The following is a 27,652-nucleotide window of genomic DNA, read 5'->3' as shown; positions in this document are numbered from 1 at the left end:
CTGTGATTTCTGCATTGCATGGGGTTGGACTAGATGACTGTTGGGGTCCCTTCCAACTCTACAGTTCTGTGATGCTATAATTCTATTATAGGTCACCTGGAAGAGCCCTGTGACTGTGAGGAATTCATTTGGTAGTGTTTTGTTGTTGCTGCTGTTGTTGTTCAGCCACCTGCTACTGATATGACGCGGGTGGTGCTGTGGGTTAAACCACTGAGCCTAGGACTTGCCCATCAGAAGGTCGGCGGTTCAAATCCCTGTGACAGGGTGAGCTCCCATTGCTCGGTCCCTGCTCCTGCCAACCTAGCAGTTTGAAAGCATGTCAAAGTGCAAGTAGATAAATAGGTACCGCTCCGGCGGGAAGGTAAACGGTGTTTCCGTGCGCTGCTCTGGTTTGCCAGAAGTGGCTTAGTGATGCTGGCCACATGACCCGGAAGCTGTCTGCGGACAAACGCCAGCTCCTTCGGCCAATAAAGCGAGATGAGCACCGCAACCCCAGAGTCAGCCACGACTGGACCTAATGGTCAGGGGTCCATTTACCTTTACTGATATCTACCTGTGATGCATTCTTTTGGTGACAGCACAGGAGTCACTGACCACAACAAATTCACTTATTCCATATTTGTGGTTTGACCTTTCTTCTTTGTTTTTGGTGGCATGCCAGTGAAAGAAGGTGTGCAGAGCCAGCAACTGACTCATTTGCTAAAAATCTTCCCGGAATCACTACCTGCATTACAGGTCACGCAGGTTCTGCTGTTGGGATCACGCTGTTGTCTTCTCTCACCCCCTAGAGAGGGCACTGTTCCCATGCGCAGCAGAGTAAGCAAAGCGATGGAACACATCTATTCCTTTCTTACATAAAGAGCCTACCTGTCATTATCTCCCAAACATCAGCAACAGCTTTCATTTGCAAGCAGATTCGCTGGAGGCTGAGAGATAATGAGCATGGCATCAAATGCGCCGAGAGCAAGTCAAATGGCTTATCGGGCGTGGGAGGAAGATTACAGCAGGGAGACACAAGTTATTGAGAAGGGAGATTCTACGGAAGAAAAAGAATTTTGTATGCCGAGTCAGGTACCTGGTTTATCAAGTCTACAGACTGACGGAAGAAGCACTCAGGCTGAGGTATGTCCTACCCTGACTATCCGAGATCCTTTTAACTCAGTGAAAGAGGGATTCAAAGCTTTCCCCCAGAGGCCCTGGGATCTTTCAGCGAGTCTCTGGGGTGATTCCCCCATTTCCTGGTGGAAGAGGGAGGGTTCTCTGCTTGGCATGGAAAGCTTTGTCCTTCTGGCTCATATTCTTAGTGAGTGGAAGGCTATGGACAGGGGCCTTTGGGCATGGCAACCTATGTAGGGAAGCAGAAACCTTTGGTCCAAGGGATGAAACTGGGTGGTCATGCCTCTTTATCTGGCACCCAGCATTTTTCAGGGGAGGTGGGGTATGAGTTGTGCTTGGGTGTCCAGAGAAGCTGGCAAAGACAACAGGAAGGGCTTTGTGTGCTTCAAGGTCCTAAAGACAAAGAGCGTCATGCAGTGGGCAGAGTAAATGCCACTTTCCAGCTAGGATTAGAATCATAGCATTGTGGAGTTGGAAGGGACCCTCAGGATCATCTAGTCCAACCCCCTGCAATGTAGGAATATGCAGCTGTCTTATAAGGGGATCGAACCTACAACCATGGCATTATCAGCACCACTCTCTAACCAGCTGAGCTATCCAGCTGATCATTAAGGTCACTCAACATACTATGTTCAAGCATAGAGGGTGGAGAAAAGTGAAACATTTAATGGGAGCTTCCATCTAGAGATGCTCCTCCCACTTTTCAATCTCATTGCCTGGTTGGTTGGGCTTCGGAGAGATGACCTTTCCCTTGTACCTACTTTTTGTAAAATTATTTTTGATTTCTACTAGTAGTGATGGAGTTCATGCATGTGGTAGTGTAGCAGAATTATGCAAAGTTGCCTGCTAAAACAAGGGCCAGTAACTGCCTAACCTACCTCACAGGGCTGTTGTAGGGATTAAATGAGGATGAGGAGAACCATATACACAACCTTGAGTGAAGGAGAAATGAGGATATCTTCTGCATCTGAACTATGGCATCCTCCCTGTGAAACATTTTTTTCTGATACCCTGGTCTTGATTGTCCTAATCCAAGCCTACCATACTAAAACTCAAAGACGCCCTTGTTGTAACTGTCCAAGGATTCCAGCATCTGGTCAGTTCCAGGCCAAGCCAAATTCTTCTTAGATCCCCCAAGGGGAACAGGTTTTGTTGCTGTTCTAGTCCATTAAATAACATAAAAGTGGGTGGAGGGGGAGAGGGGGGGAGGAACAAATTTTGTTCTTATTTGTTTTGTGGGGAACAAATAGTGCAGTCTAGCTATTCCCTGATCTTCATCAGCTGCATTAAATGCATGGTGACAATGTGATCAAAATATCACCAAAGCTCCATGGAATTCACCCACAACCAATAACTAAGCATATCTGTGATGGTTGACTGACCCAACCCAAAGAATGCTTACTAATGGTTTCTCGTCATCCTGGGTGTGGGGGGAAGTGTCAAGTGGGGTGAGACAGGATTCTGTCCTGGGTCTATTGTTGTGCAACATCCTTATAACATGACTTGGTTGAGGGAATTGAAGGAGCGCTCATCCAATTTTCAGATGGCACCAAAATTGAGAGAGGTAGCTAATTCTACAGAAGACAGAATCGGGATCGAAGATGACTTTAACAGATTGGGGAACCGAGTCCGAACTAACATATTGAATTTCAATAGGGGCAAATGTAAGGTTCTGCACTTAGGCAGGAACAACCATCCCCTGAGGCGCTTCTTCATGTGCCTCCTCCAGGAGAGCTCTGAAGGGCCTTTTCTGCAGTGGCTCCTTGCTCGTGGAATGCTCTCCCCAGGAAGGCTTGCCTGGTACCTTCATTACATATCATTAGGCGCCAAGCAAAAATGTTTCTCTCCAACAATGCACCTGACTGATTAACATTCTGTGGCTTTTAAAAGTATCTATGGGGAGGGGGTGTTATTGATTTGCTTTTGTTTTATTATGTATTTTGTATTCTCGTTTTGCGTTTTCTGTTGTGAACCACCCTAGAATATTCGGATGAAGGGCAATAAGCAAATTAATTAATTAATAACCAGCAGAACAAATATAAGATATGTGACAAATATAAGATAGTAGACCACAAGCTGCACAAATGTAAGATAGTAGACTACAAGCTTCACAAGAGCCAACAGTGTGATACAGTAGGCTACATCAACAGGTGTCTAGCATCCCAATAAAGGGAAGAAATACTACTGCTATATTCTACCTTGGTCAGACCACACCTGGAGTACTGTGTCCAGTTCTGGGCATTACAATTTAAGAAGGATATTGAGAAGTTGGAACATTTGCAGAGGAGGGCTAGTAAAATTATCAATGGTCTGGAAACCAAGCCTTGTGAGGAACAGTTAGAATAATAGAATTCTAGAGCTGGAAGGGATCATCTAGTCCAAACCCATGGACTAGGATGCCTGAGGATCATCTAGTCCAAACCCATGCAATGCAAGAATATGCATCTGTCCTATATGGGGATCAAACCCGCAGGCTTGGTGTTATCAGCACCATGTTCTAGTCTAAAACTTGAGGGAGCTGGGGGGTGTTTAGCATGGGTAAGAAGAGACTGAGAGGAGATATGATAGCCATCTTCAACTATCTAAAGGACTGTCACAAGAAAGATGGAGCAAGTTTGTTTTCTCCTGTTCCAGAAGTTAGGACCAGAAACAATGGCTTCAGCTTACAAGAAAGGAGATTCTGACTAAACATCAGGAAGAACTTTCTGATGGTAAGAGCTGTTTGACGGTGGAACAGACTCCCTTGAGAGGTTGTGGACTTTCCTTCCTAGGAGGTTTTTAAGCAGAGGTTGGATGGCAACCTGCCATGGCTACTTTAGTTGAAATTCCTGCATTGCAGTGGGTTGAACTAGATCAGGCTTCCTCAACCTTGGCCCTCCAGATGTTTTGAGACTACAATTCCCAGCATCCCTAACCACTGGTCCTGCTAGCTAGGGATCATGGGAGTTGTAGGCCAAAAACATCTGGAGGGCTGAGGTTGAGGAAGCCTGAACTAGATGATCTTTGGGGTCCCTTCCAACTCTACAATTCTATGATGGAAGAGAAGCACACCTGCAGAAATAATTTGTTCTCTCCTGCCTCCCATAATTGGCTTTCCCTAGACAGATGCCTCAGTCACTCTGTGCCTTGGAGACCTGTTGTCTCCCAGCCCTTGAATAATAGGTACGTCTCCCTAAACCATTAACTTCAACTCACTTTTTTGCTCTTGGCCCAGATGTGGTAATAATATACTAGACAGCAAGTTCTCATTTTCTTTCTTCCACGAAGACTGAAGTCAGGTGATTCATCAGAAAATAAAGCAAGATGATTCCACATGAAAGCCAGGGTGGAGTTTAAATAATTATAAGTAATGACATTTTTATCCTAGTCTTTCTACAAGGAGCTCAAGAAGTACCAGGTTCACAGTCTTCCCACCACCACAATTTTATCCTGATGACAATCCTAGGTTAGGTAGAATAGTGGCTGGCCCCAAGTCACACCCAGCTAGCTTCACAGCTAAGTGGGATTTGAACCCAGACTCACCACTGCTCATCAGGCTCTCTAACCACTATTCATAGACTACCACAGATATAATCCTTGAATGAAGGGCAATCTTCTACTCTTAAGGCATATGCCCTGACTTACTGTCATCTTGATACTTTTGGAAACCATAGCTCAATGACTGAGCACATGCTCTACATGTTGAAGGTGTAATAATAATAATAATAATAATAATAATAATAATAATAATAATAATTTATTTATACCTCACCCATCTGCCTGGGTTTCCCCAGCCACTCTGGGCAGCTTCCAACCGAATATTAAAAACACAATACAGCATTAAACGTTAAAAACTTCCCTAAACAGGGCTGCCTTCAGATGTCTTTTAAAAGTAAGATAGTTGCTTATTTCCTGACATCTGATGGGAGGTATCTAGGTATCTAAGGTATCTAGATAGGATTGGAAAAGACTGGCCACTGTCTAAAAATCTGGAGACTCAGTGTAGATAGGCAACCTGTAGTCCTTCAGATATTGTTGGACTCCAACTCTCAGCCCCAGACAATAGAGCCAGTGGTCTTGGATGAAAGGAGTTGTAGTTCAACAATATATTTGGACTCTCCATCTCCCATCAACCCCAGCCAGCATGACTAATGGTCAGGGATGAGTGGAGTCATACTCCAACAACATCTGGAGGGCCCCAGGCTCACCATCCCTGGTGCAGACAGTGCTGAGCTTGGAGAACCAATTGTTTGATTTGGTAGAAGGTAGCTCATTTGCTCCTGTCTGCCAGCTCATGCATTTAGCTGATTGTAGCAGTGGTGGGGCAGCATAAAATCTACTGTCAGAGGCAGAATTCTAGTTACCAGGAATGGTGAGTGGTGAGAGCACTATTGCACCGAGGTTCTGCTTTGGGGCTTTCCATAGGCATCTGAGAACAGGTTGCCATTGGCCTGATTCTTATGTCATTCACTCCAACCATGCCTAATGCAACTTGAACCTGTTGTGGCCATATGCATTACCTTCTCTTCAATGGCTGGAGGGAAGCCCATGGCTTGGATCATACCACACATTATACTGAAGGTGTAGCAGGCAGAGGGGCTGCTTTGGTGAGTGTACATGGAAGCGGGCCATAATTACCATGGGCGATTACGTGTGAGTACAGCTCACACATTTTAGCGAGTCTTCTTGCTACACATCCTAAATTATACTCCACCCTCCAGCAGCTAAATGAAATAGAACATATGTGGGAGTTTGTAGTGTGCAATGCAGAGCTTAATGGGCTTGTATCCTTCTAATAGACCTGATGTCTCATATCTTGGTTTGCCGTAGTTACTGGAGAGATATTCATTTTTAATATGAACCTACCTAGTTGACGCTTCCTCAAATGCAGCTGTGCTGTGAGATTTCCACCTTTCCGAATTTCCCCCCTAATTATTTCCAACCCAATAATTAGTACAAAAAGTTGCATGTTAGAGGAGGAAGTTGTATGCCTGTGGTATAGAGTTTGGAGTGTTGGACTAAGAAGTGGGAGATACCAAGTTTCAAATCCCTGCTCTGCCGTGAAATTCACTGGGTGGCTTTGGGCCAGTCTTTCGACCTAACCAACTCCCAGAGTTGTTCTGAGGATAAAAACGGGGAGGAAGAGAGTGCTATGATCACACTGAGCTCCTTAGAGGAAAGGAGGTATATAAATTTAATAAAATAATAGTCATATATTTGTGAAAATAACAGGAAAGGGGGCATAATTGCTTGCAAAAATGAGTCTGCTCAGCAAGGGAGGAGCACTGTAACACCATCTGCAACTGGCGTGATCCTTTCTCTGTGAATTTAAACCTACAGCTTTCACATCTCTCTGTTGTCTGTTTGGTCTTCCTGCCCCCTCCATATTGCCAATGCAGATGTGTTCATTGATAAAAAGCACTACAGCAAAACAATTGCTTTTGATGTGACCGCGTACACACTGTTGCATCAAGATCGCTTCTTTGTGCAATTGCTTACTGATTCGCCTGTGAAATCCTGTGCGTTGAGCAACCACTCTTTGCAGGGAGGCAATAAAAGTAAAGTAGCAGATATGAAAATTGTTCGGTGTGCTGTTGTTTTTATCCCTAATGTGCAGGGCTTTGGTGCAGATCTGCATCAATGAAATATTCCCCACCACCACCCCGCTCCAAAACAAAAGCCATCTGGTTCTGATCATATGCATCATTGCATCAAAATTCTCCTTCTATAGCGTTTTGTCCAGGAAAGATCATTCCATTAGAACGTCAGTTTCCAATACTTTTGATATGGTGAATCGTGTATTCAATTTCAAATTCATTATTTATTACTGTTTATTTATTACATTTATACAGTGGTACCTCAGGTTGCATACACTTCAAGTTACATACGCTTCAGGTTACAGACTCCGCTAACCCAGAAATATTACCTCGGGTTAAGAACTTTGCTTCAGGATGAGAACAGGAATCGTGCAGCAGCGGCGCAGCAGCAGCAGGAGGCCCCATTAGCTAAAGTGGTGCTTCAGGTTAAGAACAGTTTCAGGTTAAGAACGGACCTCCAGAACAAATTAAGTACTTAACCTGAGGTACCACTGTATATGTCACAGGCTGGCTGGATGCAGAAACAACAACAATAACAACAAAGCAATAATCCCCCCTCCCACAACACATTTCAAAGGGCATTGGGTGTCAACCAGCCAATCAGCCAAAGGCCTAGCTGAAGAGAAATGTTTCTGCCTGGCATCTAAAGAGGTACAATGAAGGAGCCAGCCGAACCTCCCTGGGGAGAACATTCCACAAAAGAGGAGCCATTGCAGAGAAGCCCCTGTTCTCGTGTTGCCACCCTCCAGACCTCTCATGGAGGAGGCACACGAAGAAGGGCCTCAGAGGACGATCTCAGGGTCTGCATAGGTTCATATGGAGAGGTAGTGCGGTCCTGAGCCATTTAAGGCTTTATAGATAGAAAAACAGCACTCTGAATTGTGCCTGCTAAGTACTTGCAAAGTTATTCATAGTTTCTTTTATGGGGATATAAGATCAGCAACATTTGATTGCAGGATATTGCTTCATAAGCTATACATTTTTATTCTAAGGCCAGATGACTTTGCATCAGAGGGATGCTGTAACAGTCACTCTAAATAACATTCTATATGAGCACCTTGAGTTGAATTGTCACCTCATTATTTATTTATTTATTTGTTTATTTGTTTATTTATTTATTTATTTATTTATTTATTTATTTATTTCCTACCCTTCACCCAAGATCCCAGGGCATATTACAACACTAAAAGGCAATTTCAAAAACGTGGACAGACAACATGAATACTTGTCACTCTAAAGGGCTTTCGACCAGGATGTTAGCTGCAACTAGAATTTCAAATTCCCAGCCATAGAAAACCTAGAAAGAAAATGTACAAGAATACGGGGATTCATATAAACTGTGTGTTTCCAGGAAGTTCAGAAGATCCAGAATGCTTTTATGAAATCTGGTGGAATTTTATATCCTATGCTTTGGACTTAGACATTCATCATTCTCTATCCATTCCATCTTTAGAAGCAGGAGTGTCTTGGTTTATATTGGTTTCTTTCTCTTGTCATTTATTTATTCCTTGCTTTTGCTTATTTCAGTCAACCTTTTTATACCTACCACCCACTAATGCATCTTTCTTTATGGTAAAATTTCCTTACCGCCCACCAGTGCTCAATGGAAGGAGGATTCAGTTTGTGCCGTAGAACCCCCTACTACCCACCTAGAGTCCTGAAATGCCCACTAGTGGGCAGGAGGGACCAGGTTGACAACCCCTGGCTTATTTTGTTGGCATCTGTATGAGAGACAATGGAAGAGTGTGCCACTGGAGGTAAAGTCAAACTGTTGCAGAGTTACAGCGCGTGCTGTGGCCGTAGAGACCAATATGGGATAGATATATTTTGTTGCAGCTGGGATAGAAGAAGGCATCTGTTTTCTCTTGTACAGTTGCACCATGCTCCTCCCAGGGATCATTTCTTCTCTGGTTATTACTGTGGATACAAGAACTGACTGTTTGTCTCTAGGCACAGCAGTCATCTAGGCTGGAAGGGTTAATGTTGCCAGCCTTCATGTCATGACTGCAGGCATCTTTGTAATCAGAGCTGTCTTAAGCATTTGTGGCACTGGGGTGCAAAGATCCACCCAGTGCTCCCCCTGATTGCTCAGTCCCAGGCGTGCAGGGAGGGCAGAGCCAGCCAGCCACCTCAGCATCTTGCTGGCTCGGTCGCCCCCGAACAGCACAGAGCTGCCTGCAGCAGAAGAGCCTGCCATGGCGCTCCGACCAACGGGTGGGCTCTTCCCAAGCCTCAACTCTCGGGCCCCGGACTCTTGGCCTGGCATTCCTAAGAGCCCAGCACCTGGGTGCCCCACACCCCTAGCACCTATGGGTAAGACGGCCCTGTTTGTAATGCATAGTTGGCCAGCCAACAGGCATAGTCCCTGAAGCCCTCTCTCTGTAAAGCTCATCCTTGGAGATCCTGCCATCTTTCATTCTATGTACATGACCAAGCCAACTTAGATGTCTCTAAGACAGATGTATAAACATGCTGGGCATGTGGGCTTAGAAGAGCACATCTTTGTTTGAGACTCTGTCATGTGATGCCCCAAATCTTCCTGATGCTGTATATATGAAAGCCACTAAGTATCACTCCTGGCGAGTGTCAGTTGCCCACAACTCACTTCCATAAAACAGTGTGCTCAACACGCAAGGCTGGTAGACCTTCATCTTGGTATGAGAGCTTCTCCATTTGCACATTGGGGAAACACAAAGGTGCTGCTTGTGGGTTTCCCATAGGATCAGTTGGGCCACTGTTAGAACAGAACACTGGACTATGTTGGATCTTTGGCCTGATTCAGCAGGTTCTTCTGATGTTCTTCTGTTTCTGGTGGTGGTGGGGATATGCAAAAGAACAGAAGCAACCCAAACCTGTAGCAACCTGCAGATGCTCCCAGTACATAATTAACGTTAGAAAATCTTTGTGGTTTGGTGAGGATTCAGGCAGTGTGGAACGTGGGACTGAATAAATTAGAGGAGGCAATTAAAGGAACAGGTTGCGGAATGGCCTTTCATCCCAACAGTTCCCGTGCTGACATTTGCAATGGCTCCTCACCCATCCCTCTCTACATTCTCCCCAAAGGTTTCTGCTTCTCTATTTCTCTTCTCTCCCCGACACCCTTTCTTGTCTATCTCCCTGCCCAGTGGAACACCACTCCTGCGAGAGGCCTGATCAGATCTCTTGCTCAGAGCTCTTGAACATCAACCAAGAGCCACAAGTTGCCCACCCTTCTCTCAAGACTTCAGACTGTGTCCTGAAGTCACATGTGGTGGAACATTCAGAGACCGCATGAAGCTTAATGTAGGGGAAAAGTGGAATGTCATTTGAATAATCTCTCAGATGTGGTTAAAAAAAATTAATGGGTCTGGGTCAGGGAGTTTCTGGGAATCAGTTTCACTCAGGGGTATCTTCTGAGTTAGGCAAAAGAAAAGCCTATGCAACTGACTTCTCCCAAATGATTCCCATAAAGAACACGAAGGGCCAATGCACTGCGGTCAGAGAGCTCGCTTTGAGGTTAGCCTAATAATAAAGCCCATGAAGCAATGTGTTCTGAATTGTTCCTGACTATAAAACAGCCACATGTGTAAGACAAACATCGCGTCTCATCCAAAGAACAAAAAAAGCAGAAGATCACAAGCAGGTTTCCCGACAATTAGAGCAAATTGAGCCGCGTGGAGCAAATTTTGGCCGGGATATAATTAAGACCTTTGTGTTCAAAGGCTGTCTCATCCCCTTAAGGCTGTCTGAGAATCTTTATAAAAGCTTGCCATGACTCTTAAAAAGAGCTTATTTGAATCCAGCCGCGGAGGGAACCAGGTAAGCCTGAATTGACATGAGCTTGCTTATGATGCTTCTGTGACTGTTTCCGTTCTGAATTGCCCCCCACAACCCAACAAGGAGCCCATCTAGGACCTGCTAACTTTGTGAGAAGTCCAGTTGACTGAAATGGGAGCACCTTGGATTAAAACAAGAATGCTTCTTCAAGCATCTTGAATGACTCAGACAGAGCACCTGTTGTGCAAGCAGAAGGTCCAAGGTCCAATCCCTGCCATCTCTAGGTAAGGATTGGAGGGACCCCTGCCTAAAATCCTGGAAGGCAAGTGCTACTCAGTGTAGACAATATTGACCTAGATGGGCCAGTGATCTAACTCAATATAAGGCAGCTCCTTCTATTCTTGTGTAAGCACACTTCTTCTTTGTAATGCTTGAGTTGATAGTCAAATTGTTTCTCCCTTTACGTCCTTTCACATCAGTCAAAATCTGGACCATTGACAGCAGCCTTTGTGTCCATGACTTTGTTTAATTGTTTAAGGAAGGGACTTAGCACTCATAACTCCTGGATATTACTAGATTCCATGGGTTTGGACAAGATAACTCTTAGGATCCCTTCCAACTCTCCAATTCTGTGGATCCTAAGATTAGATACCTTAAGGAAGAAAAGTTGTTTTCCTAACCCACCTCCTGCACCCCCTAAAAACTTCTCCAGAGAATCAGAGAGGTCCTCCTAGGATGGTTTGTTGGGTTTTGCTGGGGGAAGAGGGATTGTTTGAAACCAGGATTAGAATCTAAAATGAGTTGAGTAAGGTCATGACAAGGAAGCTTCCCACTGCTTCCTTCATTCATGAACCTCCCTCTTCATTCCACAATGGTCTGGAGGCCCCACTTCCCAGGCCACAGGTAGCTTCAGAGGGGACAAGGGAGTAGAAACTTTCCTTCTGTGAACTTCCTTCACTAAATGCATCTTGGGATCCAAGCCTTTAAGGCTTAAATCTGAGTAGGCATGCATGTGTTTTGCTGTACATGGCTGTCTGTTGGTGTTCACTACAATTGGCAGTGGAAAATAGTCAACATTCAGTGATGCTTACTGGAAACCATAGGATGAATCTTTGCAAACTTTTTCTTCTTCTTAATACACCGTCTTATTCTTATTTTTCTCACTGTAGTTGTTTTTGGTGGTGGTGATACAGTATAGCTGAGAAACAGGGTTAGGGAGAAATTCTAGTAAAACCACATAAGTCATTCAAAGAAGGAATCCTCTGTTGGATTCTGAATTTCACTTGCAAGGATCTTTTGTCGACAATTCCATCATTCCAATGTAGTCTTCAGTCCCCTCTCTGTATTTTAACTGGAACCTAGGAAGCTGCCTTTACTGTGTTTGACAACTGGTTGATCTAGCTCAGTACTGTCTACATTGACTGGCAACTACCTTTCTCAGCCCTACCTGGAAATGCTGGGGGTTTCACCTGGGGCTGCCTGCGAAGCTGATGCTCTGCCACTGAGCCACCTCCCATTCCCATCACCTCCCTTCCTGACAGCCTCCTCCTGCTATGCTCTCTTTCTGTCCCCTTCCACTTTTGATTTTCATGGCTGAAAATCAAGAAACCCTTAATGGCACAAAGACAACCACATTTATCAATTCCTCCATTGATTCCCATTTGGCTAGAAATTGCACCCTGCTTTGGAAAATACAAATTTAGATGGCCTGCCATTCACATTTTCTTTTTCTTTTAAAATTCTTTTTATTCGCTTTCATTTTTAACAATTACCATCATACTCAAATCATAATCATTTTACAAGTAGGATTATCAGAATCCCAAGATTTCCCTCCACCCCTCCATGGTTTCCCTAAATATTCTTTTCAAACTGCATTGGATCATATTATCCATATTTTCTTAAAACTCAGTTGTAACCATAATTCTCACTTCATTGCAAGTGGGTTTTTTTTTTTACAATCCTGCCAATGTTTTTAATTGTTTACAGTGTTCTTTCAAGTAACTTGTAAAATTTCCCCGTTCTTTATTAAATTGATTGTCCTCTTGATCTCTGATCAAGTTCCATTCATATTTTCAATATAAAGGTAAAGGGACCCCTGACCATTAGGTCCAGTCGTGGCTGACTCTGGGGTTGCGGCACTCATCTTGCTTTAATGGCCAAGGGAGCCAGCGTACAGCTTCTGGGTCATGTGGCCAGCATGATTAAGCCACTTCTGGCGAACCAGAGCAGCGCACGGAAACACCGTTTACCTTCCCTCCGGAGTGGTACCTATTTATCTACTTGCACTTTGACGTGCTTTCAAACTGCTAGGTTGGCAGGAGCAGGGACCCAGCAATGGGAGCTCACCCCGTTGTGGGGTTTCAAACCACCGACCTTCTGATAGGCTCTGTGGTTTAACCCACAGTGCCACCCGCGTAGCATTAGACAATAAATAGGTAGGTAAGTAGATATCATATTCAGGTTTCCAAGATATGGACTCTAGAAATGATTGGGAATGGATGTAGATCTGGGGCCACTTCAGACTGGTGTTTTTTGTTTGTTTGTTTGTAATCTATTTATTTTGGTAGATGTGTTCTGCAACATGTTATGGATGCTATAAGAGTGCAATACTGGTGACTTATACTGTGGCATTATCCTGCTTTATGAGCTGTTCTGTGGTGTTTCTCTATTGCTACTGCATTATCTGGAGAGGCACTCTCATGCTATAGTTCAAGAAAAGAGGAGCAAAACAGGAGTATCTGCAGTGTAAAAACTTACAGGATATCAGCAAGAGGTTATGGGCTGTGTACCAGTTGGAAAGAAAGCTATATACCCACCCCTTAAACTCTTGCTGGTGCAATTAGTATCGAAAGTGAATAATCACCCAAATAATCACAAATTGGCAATAATAATAAGGGCATCCTGAGGGGACTCTGGACAAGGATGGAGAAACTGTGGACCCCTAGATTTTTCCGGTATCCAAATCCCATCAGTCCCGGTAGCACAGTGAATGGCCAGGGATGCTGGGAGACACAGCCCAACAGCTACTGGAAAGTCACCTATTCCCTGATGCTGACTTGCACTCAGTTCTTTGATGTCAACCATAGTACGGGTTTTGCTGTTAGTAGTCTAAAATTTACAGGAAGGTCTTAAATGGGAGTGAGGTGCATTCACTTTAATTAAAAATGAGCAAGGAACTGGTTTACATCAGGGATACTTGCAGTTTCTCCCTCTGGCAAACATATCCCAGTAAATACAACAGATGAATCCCGTGCTCTGTACATTCATTTCATCCCAGGCTTCTCCAAACCGACTCATTTATTTGTTCAGAAGTCAAAGTGTTGCTTTTGGAAACCCGCCTAAACTGGTTCTTGAGATGATGAGACTAGCCCTTTAGCAATTAAGATAGCTTCTGGAATGCCATCCACACCCTGCTCACCACGCTCTCATTTCTCTCAAATCCTCTCTGAATTGTCAAGTTAGCTTCCCTTTCGACAGATGAGTTTATTTTACATATCCATCTATTTATTTTGATCAATTGTATACCACTTAGCTACAGTCATCCGTGGTATGCTAAAGAAATACCATTGGGATAAACTCAGAAATGACTTAAGATACCTGCTGATTTTTAAGAAGTCTTTTTCCGCAAGGTGGTGGAAGTTCAACAGGGAGGTGGCTTGCTGATCTCAGCAGGGAGGGAGCGTCATAGAACTGGTTCCACCATAACTGAACACACAGCTCCTGATGGATGCAAGCAACACAGCATTTGCATTTTGCAATAGATAGCGTAGAAAGGATTTGCATTCTTACTTCTGTGAAATGGGTACGCAGATATTTCCCCCTTCCCTCTTGCATCTGTCACAATTGTGTGTGGGCATCTCATTCCCATCTTTCACTCCAGTAGTGCATGATTCAGATAAGCGGACTACACCCATCTTGGAGCTTACTCAAAGATTCTCTCCTTCATGTATTGCTACACCTCTGCTACCCGTGCCCTCATTTCACGGCATATATCGAGGTGTGCAGCCTGCTAGGTAGGTTCCCCCCAATCACAATGGCCTTGCTCAGGAATAATAATAATAATAATAATAATAATAATAATAATAATAATAATTTATTTATATCCCACCCATGTGGCTGGGTTTCCCCAGCCACTCTGGGTGGCTTCCAACAAAATATCAAAATACAATAGTCCTTCAGATATTATAAGCTTCCCTAAACAGGGCTGCCTTCAGATGTATCCTAAAAGTCTGGTAGTTGTTTTTTCCTTTGACATCTGGTGGGAGGGTGTTCCATACGGCAGGTACCACTACCGAGAAGGCCCTGTAACTTCACTTCTCGCAGTGAGGGAACTGCCAGAAGGCCCTTGGTGCAGGACCTCAGTGTCTGGGCAGAACGATGTGGGTGGAGACGCTCCTTCAGGTATACTGGGCCTTTGAGGCCATTTAGGGCTTTAAAACTCAGCACTTTGAATTGTGCTTGGAAACGTACTGGGAGCCAATGTAGGTCTTTCAGGACTGGTGTTATGTGGTCTCAGCAGCCACTCCCAGTCACCAGGCTAGCTGCCACATTCTGGATTAGTTGTAGTTTCTGGGTCACCTTCAAAGGTAGCCCCAGGCAGAGAGCATTTCAGTAGTCCAAGTGGAAGATAACTAGAACTAGGAAGGAGAGGGATGCAGGTTCTCAGGTTCCTCCTTGACCTCTTCCTGATGAGACTTCTGTGCCAGTTACACAGTGAGGCAGTTAAACAGCTTCAAGTTCTAGGTTGCATCGAGGGGAAGGGTTCCTTTTCAGAAATTAAGACACTTATGATGTATTGAAGGCTTCTTCTCCTCATTAAGACCATTGGAAGAGTCTGGCTGCTGTATGGGGTCAAAGGTGAATCTCATTCAACACCCTGTTCTCACGATGGCCAAGCAGAACACAGGAAGATGCCATATAGCAAATCAGACCATTAGTCTAGTTTATTCTATACTGCATGCCAAGGCCACTGTCCCCGCAGTTCCCTTATATAATAAACACACGGACATGAATATTTTAGGTTAATGGGATAAAATAGGCCACAACTTTGATTTGAGTGGTTTGGCTTAGGCATTGGGTGAAACCAGACGATATCCTGACTCCTGCCCGTCTGCAGGGAGTCTCACTAAGGGTAAACCACCAGTAGGGGGAGCCCTATGACGAACGTCAAATACGGGCACCCCCTGGGTCCCTGATGGGGTCATGGCATGGCCCTAGACTATGCCCAGGCTTCGGGCAGGATCCACACCCCTGGATCCCTTTAACAGGAAACCCTTATTGAGGAGGGACAGCGAAAGGAGGACACCCCCCCCAGCCGTGCCGCAGTTTAAATGGCCTGTAATAATAATAATAATAATAATAATAATAATAATAATAATAATAATAATAATTTATATCTTGCCCATCTGGCTGGGTTTCCCCAGCCACTCTGGGCAGCTCCCAACAGGAAATTAAAAATAGAATCAAACATTTAAAAACTTCCTTAAACAGGGCTGCCTTCAGATGTCTTCTAAAAGTCAGATAGTTGTCTATTTCCTTGACATCTGATGGGAGGGTGTTCCACAAGGCGGGCGCCTCTACCGAGAAGACCCTCTGTAGCCACGCCCCCGGCCGTGCTGATTGGACAGCTGGGGGCATGACGTGGCTGGGAGTCCCCATGAAACAGGCAGCATTCCTTCATCTTCCAGCTGGGTCACTGGGAGGTCCCGGATGCTGTGCCACAACACCGTGCACCAAGGGAGTGGACTTGTCTTTTTTTTTTTTTTTTATAATAAATTTTTATTAGTTTTCCATAAATAAAAAATAAACAAAACAAAAACATAGACATAAACAAACAAAAACATGACTTCCCCATACCACCCCTTTTCTGCATTCTTGTTTCAAGATTTTTCAGCAACCCTCTGATCATAACTTAAATATATTTCATGTATTTAACTTCAGTTAATTATTAATACCACTGTAGTTCTTTATCTCTTATAACTCTGAGCCCCTAATTTTCCAAATTACAACAGTTTTTAAGATAAACTTTGAATTTGTTCCAGTCTTCATCCACCGCCTCTTTCCCCCGGTCTCGAATTCTGCCAGTCATCTCTGCCAGTCCCATATAGTCGATCACCTTCGTCTGCCATTCTTCCAACGTGGGTAAATCCTGCGTCTTCCAATACTTTGCTAGAAGAATTCTTGCTGCTGTGGTGGCGTACATAAAAAATGTCCTATCCTTCTTTGGCACCATTTGGCCCACCATACCCAAGAGAAAGGCCTCTGGTTTTTTTACAAACGTTCTCTTCAGAACTTTTTTTATTTCATTATAGATCATTTCCCAGAAAGCCTTAATCTTCGGGCAGGTCCACCAAAGGTGATAGAAGGTTCCCTCCGTTTCAGTGCACTTCCAACACTTGTTATTGGGCAAATGATAGATCTTTGCTAACTTAGCAGGAGTCATGTACCACCTGTAGATCATTTTCATAATGTTTTCTTTTAAGGCATTGCATGCCGTAAATTTAACACCAGTGGTCCATAACTGCTCCCAGTCTGCAAATTCAATGTCATGCCCAATGTCCTGTGCCCATTTAATCATATTAGATTTCACCATTTCATCTTGAGTATTCCATTTCAACAGCAAGTTGTACATTCTTGACAAATTTTTAGTATTGGGTTCTAACAGTTCTGTTTCTAATTTTGACTTCTCCACCTGGAAGCCTTTCTTTCTGTCCTGTTTAAATACTTCATTTATCTGTCGATAATGTAACCAATCTCTCACCTTAAATTTCAGTTTCTCAAAACTCTGCAATTTTACATTTTCACCTTCCTGTTCTATAATTTCACAATATTTAGGCCAATTAGAACCCATATTCAATTTTTTCACCTCTTTTGCTTCCATTGGTGACAACCACCTGGGGGTTTTACTTTCAAACAGGTCTTTATACTTAATCCAAACATTATACAGAGCTTTCCTCACCATATGGTTCTTAAAACCCTTATGCAATTTTACCTTGTCATACCATATATATGCATGCCAGCCAAATCTATTGTCAAATCCTTCAAGGTCCAAAATGTCTGTATTCTCGAGGAGCAGCCAATCTTTCAACCAGCAAAACGCTGCTGATTCATAGTAGAGTCTTAAGTCCGGCAGGGCAAAACCCCCTCTATCTTTCGCATCTGTTAATGTCTTAAATTTTATTCTTGGCTTTTTGCCCTGCCAAACAAATTTCGATATGTCTTTCTGCCACCTCTTGAAACAGTCCATCTTGTCTATTATTTGTAATGTCTGAAACAGAAATAACATTCTAGGCAATACATTCATTTTGATAACAGCAATTCTGCCTAACAAGGAAAGTTTCAGCCTTGACCATATGTCTAAATCTTTCTTAACTTCTGTCCAACATTTATCATAATTGTCTTTAAAAAGATTCACATTTTTCGATGTCAAATTCACCCCCAGGTACTTCACTTTTTTTGCTATCTCCAAACCTGTTTCATTCTGGAATGTCTCTTTTTCTTCATTTGTTAGGTTTTTTTCCAATACTTTAGTTTTTTGTTTGTTCAGCTTAAATCCTGCAACTTGACCAAATATCTCGATCAGTTCTAAAACTCTTTTTGTACTAGTGATTGGCTGTTGCAAAGTCAGAACTAGGTCATCTGCAAATGCCCGTAATTTATACTCTTTCACTCCGACCTGAATTCCTTTAACCAACTGGTCCTTTCTAATCATATTTAACAAAACCTCCAGAACTAGTATGAAAAGTAGGGGGGAAATAGGACATCCCTGTCGTGTTCCTTTCTCTATGGCTATCTCTTCCGTTACCACATTGTTCACAATTAGCTTTGCCTTCTGCTCAGAGTAAATTGCACCTATACCATTTTCAAAACCTTGGCCTACCCCCATCCCTTGGAGATTCTTTTTCATAAAACTCCAACAAATATTGTCAAAGGCTTTCTCCGCGTCCACAAAAATCAGAACCGCTTTTCTGTTAATGTTCATTTCCAACAGTTCCACAATGTCTATTATGTTCCTCACATTGTCAGACATGTGTCTACCCGGGAGAAAGCCAGATTGATCCTTATGAATCTCACCTGTCAATACTTTCTTCAGTCTTTTTGCTAAAATGTCTGCAAAAATTTTGTAATCCACATTTAATAATGATATCGGGCGGTAGTTCTTAACCTGGTTCTTTTCAGTCTCGGTCTTTGGTATAAGTGAGATAAAAGCCTCTTTCCACGTTTCAGGTGCCTTTTTCCCCTCCAATATTTCATTGCAAACTTCTTTTAGTGGTTGCACTAGACCTTCTCTCAAAGCTTTATAATATCTAGCCGTCAGTCCGTCTGGTCCTGGAGACTTTCCCAGTTGTGCCTTTTGTATGGCCTCCTCTATTTCCTGTTCTGTTATTTTCTCATTCAAAATCAACTTGCCCTGTTCTGGAATTTTCGGTAGTCCATAATTTTTAAGAAATTCTTCTATTTCTTGTTCATTTACTGGCCCTTGTGTGTATAATTTCCTAAAAAAACTTTGGAAACAGTTACTTATCTCATTTGGCTTATGAACATTCTTTCCCTCTATCTCCAAACAAGTAACTGTGTTCATTTTTTGTCTCTTTTTCAATTGCCATGCAAGGAGCTTCCCACACTTGTCTGCAGACTCAAAAGTCCTTTGTCTCATTTGTTTAATTTTCCATTCTATCTCTTGATTTGTCAGTTCCATATATTGCGTCTGATAATATTTTATTTCTCTCAAAATTTCTTGAGACTTTGGTTTTGACCTCAGTTTCTTTTCTCCTTCCTTCATTTTTTCTAATATTCTTTCTTTCCTTTCATTTTGCTTTTTCCTCTTGATTGAATTCTGTTGTATCAGGAAGCCTCTCATCACGGCTTTACTTGCGTCCCAGATTGTTCTTTTTTCCACATCCGTTCTCAAATTTATCTCGAAATAATCTTTCAATGTCTTTAGGGCCTTTATACAAAATTGTTCATCTCTAAATAGGGAGTCATTCATTCTCCATCTAAAGGATCCAGTTGTTGTCATTTTCATTTCCATCTTTACGGCATTATGGTCGGAGCAGGTTTTTGGGCAGATTTCTACTTTTTTAATCTTTGTAGCCATCACACTAGATACCCAGATTTGGTCGATTCTCGTCCATGTCATTTTAGATTCCGAGAAAAAAGTTCCCTCTCTCTCGAGAGGATTCTTTGTTCTCCAAATATCAATCAAGTCCATATTTTCCGTCATCTCGAAGAAAGTCTTTGGTAATCTTCCTTCTTTAGATATTGTCTGTCTTTGTGCCTTGTCCATGTTTGTAGAAACCACTCCATTCATGTCCCCCATCATTATTATTTTGCAGTCAAGATAATCTAGTAAGGTCTCATGCAACTTCTTAAAAAATTCTGCCTTCCCATCATTTGGTGCATATACTCCAATTATCAAATATTTTTCCCCCTGGATCTGTACTTCAATTGCCAAGTATCTTCCTTCTTCATCCTTAAATTTTAACTTTGGGTCCAATTTTTCCTTTGCATAAATCACTACTCCTCTCTTTTTTACTTTATCAGAAGATATAAATTCTTGTCCCAGTCTTTTGTTCACCAACAATTTCCTGTGTGCTCTAGTTATGTGAGTTTCCTGTAGACATATCAGATCCAGTTGTTCCCTTTTCAGAATGTGGAAAACCTGTCGTTTTTTTCTGGGATGGTTCAAACCGTTGCAATTCCAGCTTAGAAGTTGCAGAGACATTTTATTTGTTAGATGTTTGATCCTCCGACTGCTCCAAGTTTTTCTTCCTCTTCAGTTGGCAGTTGTGGTAGTCCAAATGATAGATTTGCAATGTCTGTTAGCCCTCCTCCTTCTGGTGTTAATCCTTGCCCTTCTTTTGCCGGGTCCACCGTACCTTTCTGTAGGTCCTCTAGGTTTCTCTCCAAAAAGTACTCTTTCTCCTGTACTGTTCTTATTCTTACTTTCTTCCCTTTGTAGTTAAAGGACAACCCCTGTGGGAATTCCCACCTGAAGGGTATGAAGTTCTTCCTCAGCAAATTGGCAAGATCTCTATAAAAGGTCCTCACTTCCAAGATGTATTTAGGGATGTCTTTAAAGATTTGAACTTGAATGTTTCCAATCACCAAAGCTTTTTGATAATGAAGGTTCAGTATCTTGTCTCTTTCCTCTTTGGTTCTAAAGGTGATCAGACAATCCCTTGACTTCTTGCTTTGCTTTCTACCAAGTCTGAAAGCAGTTGTTATCCCCACTTCATCTTCCTCCAGATCTTCTTGCCAATTTTCCAGAATTGCCTCTGTGAGAAATTCCGCCAGATTGTCCTCTTCTTTCTCTGGAACCTGTCTAAATTTCAGATTTCGTTCTTTCCGTTGTAATTCCAGTAAGGAGAGGGCCGCTTCATGCTCATTCACCTTTTTCTCAATCGGCACAAGTCTTTCCTGTGTCTCACCTGCGACAGATTTTGCACTCTCTGCAATTTTCCTTGTTTCTGAAGATTCCTGAATCAGTCTATTTATAGATTCTGTATTTGTTGCCACTGATGTGGTATTCAAATCCAATCTTGCTGTAAGTTCTGTCAATTTCTTTGAATTTTCTGCTGATTGCTTTGTTAAGGCCTCAAGGGATTGATTTATTTTAAGCAGTGCCTGTGTCATAGGTTCCATTGATGCTGCTGTCCCAGTGTCTGGTGCAGGCACTGTGTTGCCAGAGAGTGAGCCTCTTTTCTTTTGTGTTTGTTTAACTTTAGATCTGGTTCTTATCTCCTCTGCCGTGCCACTCATATCCCAAGGCCGTTCTCACAGGAAAAACTTGCAATGGAAAATCCCAGTATTAGTCAGTTACTTTACAATTTTTCCCTCTTAGCCCTCAAGAGGGAGCAGTTAAAAGTTTCCAAGTTAGAAACAACAAAGAGACAGAAAGCCGGATGTAGAAAATCTCAAGTCCGCCATTAAAGTTATAAAACTTCTTCTCCAATTTAAATTTGGTTAGTCCAATATCAGTAACAAAGTCCCATTTAAGTCTTAAATGTCTTAAAATTTTTCCACCGTTTAAGGTGTAGTCTATATCCACTTCAAAGTTGTTTTAAAGAACAGTTTTCCCGGTGTTAAGTCCTGGCAGGTCGTCCCGGGGATCAGAGCAGTGAAAAACTTTGTTTCCCTTTAAGTTAAAAGTATCTTCGCAAGACTGTCTTTTTTTCCCCCTTCTCCTGCCAATCTGGAGGGGAGAGATACTTTTGACAGCTCAGGTTGACAGTTCGCAACTAAGTCTCTAATAACTGCAGCGAGGTCTTTCGTTGCTTTAAATTCCTGCAGTCCAGGGGGGGCAGACTTCCTTATTTTTTGCCCTCCCGTTTTCAGCCAAATTTTCACTTTTTAAAAGTTCCTAATTTTTTCCCTTCTTACTCACGGGAATCCAGTCCAGATTTTCTTTTCAGGAAGGAATCGGCGCTCTCCGCTAATGGCGACGCGGCTTCACTCCGCAGGCTGGGTAGCGACTCTCAGCACCGCGCTCACTCCCGATGCCGCTCCGGAGCCTTTAAAAAGGCTCTTTCACAGTACCGGGGGGCGCAAAGGTGCCCACCGAGTCTCCTTGCTCTCAGGCTTCCGCGCCTGAGATTTTAGGGGTCCCCCGCTCGCCGTAGCGGGTAAGACCCGAACTTGCGGAGCAGTCCTTCTCCGGAGCTCGGAGGTAGGACCGCCATTAAGCGCTGGCACCGACCGGAAGTCGGGAGTGGACTTGTCTGCACTGAGTGTCAGTGGCTCCCCAGAAGTTCAGACTGGGTTTTCTCCTGCCTGGAGATGCTGCGGACCGAACTTGGAATCCTTCTGGATATAACACAGATGTTCTACAACTGTGGATCTTCCCTTAAAAATAATTTTAAGATTCTAGTCCTCATCATTCTGAATAAAGAGCTGTCTTAAACAGAAATATGAAAAGCTGCATTAGTCCAAGTCAGACCATTGATCCATTTAGTTCAGTATTGTCTACACTGACTGCCAGCGGCTCTCCAAGATTTCTGCCTCTTGCAACCCTCCCTGGAGATGCCAGTGATACAAATTGGGATGCATTTTTATGCAAAGCAATTTCTTTCCCATCAAACTTTGTTTATTTATATTTGATTTTATGTTGATGTGTTTTATTGTTTTACATTTTTAGACTTTGTATTGGAAACTGCCTTGAGATGACAGTGTAATGAAGGGCAGGCCATAAACTGGGTTAATAAGCAAACAAAAGAATTTCTTGAATTTATGAGCCACCCTAATTAAACAATAATAATAGTTCTATGGGCGTTGTGCTTGGGAAAGGAGTTAAAACTAAAGCATGCCATATAAAACAACTCAATGAAATCATTGCATGAATAAAAACCACCTGCAACAGTAGAATTATTCCATTCAGATGCAAAACTGAATGTTGACACACATCAAGATGCCGTCATCCACTCTAACAAGACGTAGACCAGCTATGAAAGCTAAAATCAGCCGGATTTTCATTATTCTGTACTAAGAAAAGAAAAGAAAACAATAACAATGAATGTTAAGAGCTATGAATATATCTTAAATAGGCTGACATTCTAAAAATAAAAGCTTTGTGTTGGAGAACATTCCACAGGTAGGGGAGCCAGGCTGACTCAGAACATTTGGGAAAATACAATATCCCCACACAAGCATTCCATATAGAGAAGCTGGCTACCTCATCACTGGCAATGGAATGCCATCCCCCACAGAACCTGAGGGTAGCAGGTGGGTTAGGAACTGTCTTATATTGAGTCAGACCCTTCGTGCATCTAACTTAGCTTGTCTGCAAGGACCAACAGTGGCTCTTCAGGGATTCAGGCAGGGAGACCTACCTGGAGATGCTGGGGATTGAGCCACTGAACTATGCAGCCCTCACCTTCAATATAACAGGGAGATTCCAGTCCTCATGGTTCTGAACAAAGGTCTGGTTTAGAAAACAGGAACGTAGAGAGAAAAAGCTTGTTTTCTCCTGCTCAGGAGGGTAGGGCTTGAACCAATGGCCTCAAGTTACAAGAAAGGAGATTCAGACTAAACATCAGGAAGAACTTTCTGACAGTAAGAGCCATTCGGCCGTGGGAAGGTCTCCCTCAGGAGGTGATGGACTCTCCTTCCTTGGAGGTTTTTAAGCAGAGGTTGGATGGCCGTCTGCAATTGATGCTTTAGCTGAGATTCCTGCATTGCAAGGGGTTGGACTAGATGACCCTTGGGAACTCTTCCAGCTCGAGAAGTCTATGATTCTAAGCTAGCTTATGCAGAGTCCAACCATTGGTGTCTATATTGATTGGCAGCAGCTCTTTGTCCAACATAGAGAAATCTCCTTTATACCAAATCAGGCCATTGGTCCATTTAGGTCAGTACTGTCTCTAAGGTGACTGGTTGTGTTTCTCCAGAACTTCAGACAAGGCTTCTTTCCCAGCCCTATCTGAAGATGCTAGGGACTGAACATAGGACCTTCTGCATTCAAAACAGATGCTCTACTTCTGAGCTATGGCCCTTTCTTGGGTTGTTGTTTGGGGGGGGGCACCTGAGGGCTCCCGCTGCCAAGCATCCCCCCATAATGGTTGCTGTACACTGCCTCATGGTAGGACAGACCCTGCAGAGTGTGGAGGGCACAGTCAATGGCGTTGCTGATTTAGCTCAAACTCTGGTGAAGTTTGCTGAACTGAACTATTTTCTTGGGGGGGGGTGGGTAATTTAGTCTTCTATTTGAAAGCCCGACTGGGGAATTTCACCCTATCATTTCTTTTGAAGTCCAGCCCTTAATATAGACACACCTTTTCCAACCTCTAATTTAGAAACCACAAATGCTTCTTCTTCCCCTTTGACTTGTTTCCTCATTGTAGAAACACCCATCTTGTAGATGACTTTCCTCCCCTAACCGGTCTGTCATAGCGTCTACTTCTATGATGCATCCCTGATCTCATCTGGGCCTTTCAAGGGTTGCTGCTTGGGCTGGTGAGACATAATTAGAAATGCTGAGAAAGCTAGGGAGAGAGAGAAAAAATAATAATAATCAGGGAGTGCCTGAGCTCTCCTAACACATATAAAGCCAGGGGCAATAGCCCTGTAACTCCACATAGGTGATGAGTTCCTTAGTGTCAAGCAAGAGTGAAGCAGGTATGTACAAAATTCACAATGCTCCTCATTGAATTGGACTCTCAAAGAAGTCAAGGAATCAGAGGAAGGAAGGAAGGAAGGAAGGAAGGAAGGAAGGAAGGAAGGAAGGAAGGAAGGAAGGAGAAGGGGAAATTGTGAGCAGGCAATGGGACGTAGGGAGGACAGTGTACCCTTTGGAATGTGACCTGCACCCAGAGGAAAGGATGTTTCCAAAATGGCCATGGGGCTGCTTTATGTAAGCAAGTCACCATAATAACCAGCCATGCAAGCCCTGTGGAAGGCAGAAGAAATTCATACAGGTCATTAGGAATGTCACAAAGAATCCCAGGCAGGCAGGAAAGGATTCATTTGGAGCAATTGAGGCAGGCTGGTCATTTGCGAGCAAGTGCAATTGCCATTTCCAGCGGGAAGTGAGTGACAGAGAGCCACGGGCCCTGGTTCCCTAGATTCTTCCATGGTCTCCCCAAAATTGCAAGAGCAGCCAGGCACATGAAGAGTTTGTAATGAATTTGGAGAGTCTTCCTTTTGTGTAGAGTTTTGAAGAACACAGATGGAAGATTATTTATTAATTTGTTATTTGCATTCTCCTCCCCACCACCAACTCACAATACAACTTCTCTAGATGATCCTTATATTCAAGGATGGAAAAACTGTGGCCCTTCTCAAGATGCTGTTGGACTCCAACTCCCAACAGCCCCAGAAGCCAGTCTGGCCAATAGCCAGAAGTGTTGATGGGAGTTGTAGTCTAGGAAGATCAGCAGGGGTAAAACTGTTTTTGTAGACATGGATGTCTATGAAATTTTAGAATCTGGACTTGATAACCCTATAGGAAAGCGAGTAGGGAAACTGGTGCCCTCCAGATGTTGTTGAACTCCCATCAGCTCCAGCAGCCAGCATAGCTGATGACCAGGGACCATGAGAGTTGTATTCCAACAACATCTGGAGGGCCAAAGGTTCCCCTAACCTGTTGTAAGTAGACAGACAACACTGGAAGGGGTTGGAAGAGGGTCTTCACATTCCTGTTGACTCTGAACTTGGCCAAGAGTGAAATTCCAAGGTAAAATCGGGGGCTTTGAGGTTGTACAAAGGCATATGGGGAATTGAGAGAAACGCTACAATCACTTCTCTGAGACTAGTGGACTTTTTATGAGGATGGAAGTATGGTGGCTCCATCCAAGTACTGTATGTCCTTTTTAAAATAGCCTCAGAACACCAAACTAACTCTGCTTCTCCCTGATCTATTTTCTGTCTCCAGGCTGAAATCCATTCCAGCAGAATGTCCACATCGGGTGTGAAGTGCGTCACCACACCATGCGTCACGTCGTGTCCGGATGCAAAAGTGGTGATACATCCACCACCGATGGTCCTCACTCTACCAGGACTGAGCCTCACCACAGCCCCTAACCAATGTCTGGTGGAAACCCAGACGTCGTGTCTCACCAATGGCTCCGAGCTGTGCGGTGATGGATCTTCCAAAGCAATTGTCACTAAGTCCTCTGGTCTGCGTGCTGTTTCCGGTGGAGACACCCCGTGTTGTACGACCACCTGCCCTGACTCGCAAGTGGTGATACAGCCACCTCCTGTTTGCATTACAATCCCAGGTGCAGTCCTCACTAGCTACCCCAACGAATGCCTCATCCAGACCTCAAACCCCTGTGTCCCTAGCGGTTCCCAGCCACATGCCATCGCCCGCTCTACATCAGTTTCTGACTGCTCCCTTACCCCACAGCGTATGACTCGTTCTACCTCTGTCCCATGTGGTCTCAATAGCACACCGGCATGTGTGACACAAGGTCCTGGTTCCAAAGTGGTGATATACCCACCACCGATTGAGGTCACCATCCCTGGCCCTATTTTGGAAATTGCTGCAGAGGAGTGCACAGTGGAGGTCTACAACCCGTGTGACACAGCTGGTGCCATCACCAGTGGTGAAGAGCGATGTGCCATCACCAGTGGCGAAGAAGGGGAAGTCAAAGCCCTGACGGCACGTGCCTTGTCCTGCACTAAAGTGTGTGGGGTGTTGGGTGCTTCTTCTTCATGTGTCTCCCAAGGACCAGAGATGAAGATTGTCATCCAACCCCCTCCAATTGAAGTTGACCTTCCTGGACCAATCCTCCAAGTCTTCCCAGAAGCGTGCAAAGTGGAAACACTTACCCCATGTGCTCCTGAGCCACAGGCACTGTGCAGCAACAGTGATCCAGCTACCTCAACAGCTCTTGCCACCAGGACCAGCTCGCTGTCCACCATCAAACGTCCTCTGCCTGATATGAGAAGGCCTGCCCGTCCTTGGGCTGAGATGTACAGCCGGTCCATAACTCCAAGGAGCATTTTGGCCAAGACTTCCAGATTTTCCAAATACCACCATGGCTTCAGCACTTCAAGCTATCAGTCATCTTACTGAATTCCTCCATGCATATTGTACAAGAGACAGCTGGAATAAAGAGGTGGCCTTTGTGGCTTGGCTCATGAAGAAGAGCCTTCATCCCAAACACCTATCAAATAGATGGACAATATTATTTTCCCTTAAATTATTTGAAAGACATAACTAAGATGTGTTTTCTGTACTATTGTGCCCAGTTGGGTCCCACAGGGATCTAAGTGTACACTGTCGAAAACCCTGCATTCCATTGATTGCAGTGTTTACATGCCCTTAATTATATCCTTTGTCTTTGGTCTTGTTTTTCTTGATGGGGCATAGCAAATGAACAGAAGAAATGGTGCCTTATCGAGAGACCAGGGTGTGTCTCTGAATACCAGTTACTGGAATCAAAAGTGAGGAGAGTTGTTTTTTCACTTAGGTCCTGCTTGTGGGTTCACAGAGGCATCTACTTGGCCACTGTGACAACAGGAAACTGAACCAGGTGGGCCTTTGGCCTGATCAGCAGATCTCTTCTTATGTTCAGCCCTGCTATTGTAGTGTAAATGGACCCATAATCTAATGTGAAATCAAGAGGCCGGGATCAGGGATCATCACTAACTATAGGTGATGGGCAGTCTTCAACTAATATTATTACATCATTGCAAGGATTTCTGTTTGTGCAATGAGACTTGCCTTCCTCTGTTCTGCTCCCCAGAACCCGCTCCAGAGGATT

General features: G+C 43.7%; 1 protein-coding gene across 1 annotated transcript; it reads left to right on the top strand.

The window, feature by feature from the left end:
- The first annotated feature begins 936 nt into the window (after positions 1-936).
- LOC114586841 (uncharacterized) lies at positions 937-27,652 on the top strand. Its single transcript, XM_028710669.2, has 2 exons — positions 937-1,122; positions 25,816-27,652. The coding sequence occupies exons 1-2, from the start codon at positions 937-939 to the stop codon at positions 26,959-26,961; spliced, it is 1,332 nt and encodes a 443-aa protein (XP_028566502.2). The 3' UTR covers positions 26,962-27,652.

Source organism: Podarcis muralis, chromosome 16, assembly GCF_964188315.1.
Source record: "Podarcis muralis chromosome 16, rPodMur119.hap1.1, whole genome shotgun sequence".
Classification (NCBI taxonomy): Eukaryota; Metazoa; Chordata; class Lepidosauria; order Squamata; family Lacertidae; genus Podarcis; species Podarcis muralis.
Note: the sequence above shows the minus strand (reverse complement) of the source record. Positions and strands in the feature narration are given on the sequence as shown.

What these genes read in the sequence shown, in the direction of transcription:
- LOC114586841 (XM_028710669.2), top strand. Translation starts at nt 937, where the DNA reads ATGAGCATGGCATCAAATGCGCCGAGAGCAAGTCAAATGGCTTATCGG. An exon ending in GAAGAAGCACTCAGGCTGAG is followed by an intron (nt 1,123 to 25,815) that starts GTATGTCCTACC and finishes TTCTGTCTCCAG; the next exon opens with GCTGAAATCCATTCCAGCAG.